General features: G+C 44.4%; 1 protein-coding gene across 1 annotated transcript; it reads left to right on the top strand.

Moving 5' to 3' along the window:
* The first annotated feature begins 3,561 nt into the window (after positions 1 to 3,561).
* LOC124112692 (ras-related protein Rap-2a-like) lies at positions 3,562 to 4,413 on the top strand. Its single transcript, XM_046472822.2, has 2 exons — positions 3,562 to 4,171; positions 4,379 to 4,413. Exons 1-2 carry the CDS (start codon positions 3,562 to 3,564, stop codon positions 4,411 to 4,413), a joined length of 645 nt encoding a protein of 214 aa, XP_046328778.2.
* Positions 4,414 to 5,361: the final 948 nt, after the last annotated feature.

Genomic DNA, 5,361 nt, shown 5'->3' with positions numbered 1-5,361 from the left:
ATCATTAAAAATTGGTGTGATAACTAGTGCAACACAGGTTGACATCTGCTCCGTCACCTTGGCGAAAATGACGTACTCTCAAAACGTGGGGGGCACCGGTGGCTCAGTCGTCTAAGGCGCCGCGATTCGCGGTGCAGAGTTGCGTCCCTTGGGCATGCCAGAAACATTTGATTATGGGTTCGAATCCCGGTTCGCCCCGATCATGTTTCTAGGTTTGTCAGCACCATACCCGTGCTCGTGGGTTTCACCGAAGTGGTAAACGTCTGAGACCTGCATCACTTCAGGCTTTCCTCCCATATTAAGCTGACACGCCACGATATAACTGGAATACTGTTAAAAGCGGCGTTAAACCCAACTCACTCACTCAAAACGTGATTTTCAGCCTATCGCTGGTGTAATTCTAGCAAAGCCTGCGTTGATCAACCCTTTGACATGTGTGAGTTTGAATGTTGCTTTATGTCTTTGCCATGAACCCTTCACAGTTTGACCAGATAGGATAAATAGGACTGAGCCCACAACGTCTGACTGGCGTACATAAGACAACTTGACCGTGTTGTGCCCCAAGGACAACTGTCTTATACTTTACTGGTTTCTTATTCAGGCGAATTTTCTCCATGAGTTGAACTTTCGTTTCAGATGGTCTGAAGTGGACATTGCAAGACATCAGATATTCCTGCGTGGTCTTCAGACTACTCATGGTTGGCACGACAGTATCTGGTTCCCGCACGTTATGATCACTGGGGGTATCCATGACAGTGACACCGGGGTTGTTCGGACTGGGCAGTAGGTGCTGTTCCAACCAGTCTATGAAAACTATTCATTTCCATATGATAATAAAGTCCCGTTTGTCTTTGGACAACCTCTAAATTCTTTGTTATATTTATCAAACAGTAGACTTGTTGGTATGAAAGTCCGGGTAAATCCTTTCGGTAGTTCAGTGATACATCCTATCTAAACTACTAATAGTTTCTCTCTCAAGTGTGAAGGACTTGTAATCATTTCCTACTACAGACTCAGTGTCGTGTATTATGGCTTTGTCTATGCAAGTGTCATGCAACATGCATCATCGGAAATTATTATTATTATGTTTGGTTTAACGCCGCTTTTAACAGTATTCCAGTTATATCGCGGCGTGTCAGCTTAATGTGGGAGGAAAGCCTGAAGTGTTGCAGGTCTTAGACGTTTACCACTTCGGTGAAACCAACGAGCACGGGTATGGTGCTGACAAACCTAGACACATAATTGGGGCGAACCGGGATTCGAACTCACAATCATAGGTTGCTGGCGTGCCCAAGGGCGCAACTCTGCACAGCGAATCGCGGCGCTTTAGACGACTTGGACACCCGTGCCCCCTGATGATGATGATGATGATGATGATGATGATGATGATGATGATGTACAGATTAAAATACAGAAATTCAGCAAGGAAGGTTTGGGTGATCAGTAACCAGGTCAGGTTGGTTAGGCTCATCATCAGCTCAGGGCCCTTGCCCCCAAAACACACAGCCCAGACAGCGAATGGGACTTCTCCCAGGAAGCGCTGCCTGGTCAAACCCACCCAGAACCTTTTCGGAGAATGTGAATACTCCCAAACACTGCAGCCTCCTGCATTACCCAGGTTGTCAGAAGGGTTGTAATCCTGGACTGGGAGGTACCAAACCTAAGGTACCGAGAACAATGAGTATTATTATTATGGAGTCACATGCGCATATTTCTATAGTCCATTTCAAACTTCCCTCACTGTTCTAAATCTGAACATGCAGTTTTCGTTCGATTTTTTCTAATGTAAATTTGTCGATTGGACTTCCTGTGACTAAAATATTCTGAACCGCAAAAGAAAGGTCACCATGGATAGAATATAAGAAACATTATTTGTCCAAACACTGTAAACATACTTTGTGACATATTAAAAAGAACTTGGCAAAACTGATCATCAAGGTTAAAATTAAAGGGTCAAATATTCTTAAAATGAAACACAACACCATTCTCTGAGAAAATGGCATCACATGTCAGTATCTCCTGAGTCTGCATGTGCATTCATGACTGCCGTGCAACGTCGATACATGGAATGGATGAGGCGGTTGATGAAAGCAATAGGTACTTGAGCCCACACTCTGAGGAACGCCTGACGCAGTTCAGCTGCAGTTGTCAGCGATTGTCAGACGCCATTCAGTCGTCTTTGAATCTCGTCCCACAGTTGCTCAATAGGATTTCAATCGGGACTGAGGGCAGGCCACTGTATGGTTCTGATTCCATTCTGCTGCAGGAAGTCTCTTGTTGCTCTCGCATTACGGGCGTCATCATGCTGAAATTCGTGGTTGCGGCGACATGCCAAATGAGGTATGGCGTGTGGTCTCAAGACTTGACCGTTACTGGAAGAGCACGGGGCCGACCCTCTGTGCAAGACCAATTCCACCCCACACCATGATGCTCGGACCACCCTAGTCCTGCACCATGACCATGGAATATATTTATTTTATGAAAAACAAATAATCTAGAAATGCAAAAACAAGTCTAGCAGCACAAGCTAGCATAGGGAATTTTCATTTTATTTTTAGAGTTAAGAAGGATATTGTGTAATATAAGATTTCAGAGACTAAATGTTAGTCTAGGACCACCCCACGAGTCTCTTTCAACAACACAAGCATCCGAATGACGTTCCCCACGATGTCGCCAGACTCTTTCTCTCTCTGCCATCTGCTTTTGAGATACAGCAATGTGTTATCACATGTGTTATCATGAAATTTCATTTCCCCGGACAAGGTTATGTTAAATTTTAGAAACTTTGATAAAATAACCCAGATATCTAACTGACAACTTTTCATGCAATGTTACTTGGGTGATGTTTCTTTTGCTGTTCAGTATATTTTAAACCACAGATAGTTAGATCAATAGCAACAGTCTGTAAAAATGTTTGTCCGTTTTCTTAAATGGGCAAGACGCATTTTTTCTAGCATTTCCGTTTATATTTTCGACATAGGGTCCTCATTCAAAGTTCACCCATGGCTCCTTGTTATTTAGAAATTCGTTTGAACTCTGTTGGATGGTAATTGAAGTGGTGCTGAAACGTGCAATGCACAACATGGAAATTTTTCGAGATATGTTGAAGTAAACATCACCTTCCCCTTGATAATTTTGTATCGATGGTAGCTGGTTGCCATGGGATCAACCAGATATTACTGATGTCAGACAGGAGAACACCGCGGACACAGATGGCCACAGATGGCGAAAATTGGAAAGGAGTGACGCACGGACTGTCTCAAGCGTTGCCCATTGGTGGAGAAAGAACGTCAGCACATTTGGAGGTGTGAAAAATCACAATCCTCTCCGATGCCTTCCATGCTTCAAATATGTATTTGGCATTACGAACAGTGGGGTTTGCCCAAAATAGATATGAAACAGTCTCCAAGTGTAAAAGCTCCCTATAAAAGCCGACAACACTCTATGCAACGTTATCTCTGTAGAAGCATCCATTCGATTAGTTTGGTTCCTGGACTCGGAACAGAAGCTCCTGGTAGTTCTATAATAGTACAAGAACGCTTTGTAGCTATAGTCTCGGCCATGGCAGCTGCTCATTCCAACCAAACCTTCAAGATCGTTGTCCTGGGTGCTCCTGGAGTTGGGAAGAGCACCATCATCTCCCAGTTCCTGCACCGGAAGTTCATTGAGTTACACTGGTTCACCATCGAGCTGGAACAACAGACAACTTTGATCGGTAAGGAAGGGCGCCAAGTCTCCCTCGAGATCGTGGACACTCCAGGTGGATACTGCTTTGGGGCAAGAAGAAGGTTTGCAATTGAGTCGGGTGATGCATTTATTCTTGTATTCTCTTTGGAAGATGAATGCTCGTTTGAGACAACAGCCATGATCAGGGAGGATATCCTTCGTATCAAGAGGAAGAAGAAAGTTCCGATCCTTTTGGTAGGAAACAAGACTGACATTGAGGATAATAAAAGAATCACGGGGCAAACTGGTGCTGAACGTTTTGCCAAGAAAGAATGGAACACCAAGTACGTTGAGGCTTGTGGCAAGGACCACAGCAGTGTCACACGGGTGTTTCAGAAGCTGCTCAAACTGGCAAAGATTAAGGTCGAACTAAGCTCTCATGAACAAGGGGAGACGCGAAGGTTTACCTTCCCTGGACGCGTGAAGCGAAAACTTAGGTCCATTGGTGAGATACGAAGTTCTGTTGCATAGTTATTTCATATGTTGAATAAATTGTTATTTTGGTGCATAATTAAATACTTAATGCTGTATGACTTGATAATCAACTTAATAAATCTATTACTATAATTTTGTTGTGTCTTTTCAGTACATGCGATATCGTGTAACTGGATTTTTGGTCCATCACCTGATTATCTGATTATTTTATGTGCAGCTGTCGCTTGGCAGGAGAAGGGCTGTGTGGTGTGAGTCAGCAAACGCATACATTATTTATGGTATTGAGGGAGTGTGGGTGCTACCGGTAGGTCAGGACATGCTTACCATATTCCCGAAGAACGCCTCCGTGGTCTAGCGGTAGAGCGTCCGCCCGCAGAGCGGAAGGTCCGGGGTACGATCCCCGGCCGCGTCATACCAAAAGACGTTAAAAGATGGTACTTGTTGTGACCCTGTCTGGCGCTCGGCATTAAGGGGCTAAAACAATGACCGGTCGGCTCGGAGTCAGTATACTGAGTCTGAGTGGGGTATTCATGTTAAACTGCGGCATTGTATCTCAGTGAGCTTGCACTATGAATCGGCATACAAGCAGCCACACACATACACACACGTACATACACGTCGGTATTTAAGTGCAATAATCTTGGACGCGACGTTAAACCCCATTTCACTTCACGTCACCGTATTCCCGAACTTTTTGTATTATCACTGATTTTTCAGTACGCCTTTTAAGACAAATGGAATCTGTTTCACCGGATAGTCGCGATCCGTTCATCTCTGGATGGATGAATCTGCTGATGGACTGACGTCCCTGAGTTTCAGCTTGAGCTTTGTGGTATTTTATCATTTATACTGGGTCAGCTACAAAAGAAATATTTTGGCCGAGGGCCATTTTCGTGCTCGTGGTTTTCACCAAAGTATAAAACTTCTGAGATCTCACCTCACCTCACCTCACCTAACCTCACCTCACCTTCGCCGTGACTATGTTTTTATGTTGAGCAGCACAATACCCATGTTCACGGATTTCGCCCAGGTTGGAAAGGCATAAAACTTGCGTCACCTTCCTCTTGTTGTATGGATACTCGATCGCTTGTTTAACGCCGCACTCAGCAATATTCCAGCTGTATGACGGCGGTCTGTAAATAATCGAGTCTGGACCAGACAATCCAGTGATTGACATCATGAGCATCCATCAACGCAGTT

Source organism: Haliotis rufescens, unplaced genomic scaffold (genome assembly GCF_023055435.1).
Source record: "Haliotis rufescens isolate VD_foot unplaced genomic scaffold, xgHalRufe1.0.p SCAF_105, whole genome shotgun sequence".
In the NCBI taxonomy this organism is placed as follows: Eukaryota; Metazoa; Mollusca; class Gastropoda; order Lepetellida; family Haliotidae; genus Haliotis; species Haliotis rufescens.
Note: the sequence above shows the minus strand (reverse complement) of the source record. Positions and strands in the feature narration are given on the sequence as shown.

What these genes read in the sequence shown, in the direction of transcription:
- LOC124112692 (XM_046472822.2), top strand. Translation starts at nt 3,562, where the DNA reads ATGGCAGCTGCTCATTCCAACCAAACCTTCAAGATCGTTGTCCTGGGT. An exon ending in GCGAAAACTTAGGTCCATTG is followed by an intron (nt 4,172 to 4,378) that starts GTGAGATACGAA and finishes TTTTATGTGCAG; the next exon opens with CTGTCGCTTGGCAGGAGAAG.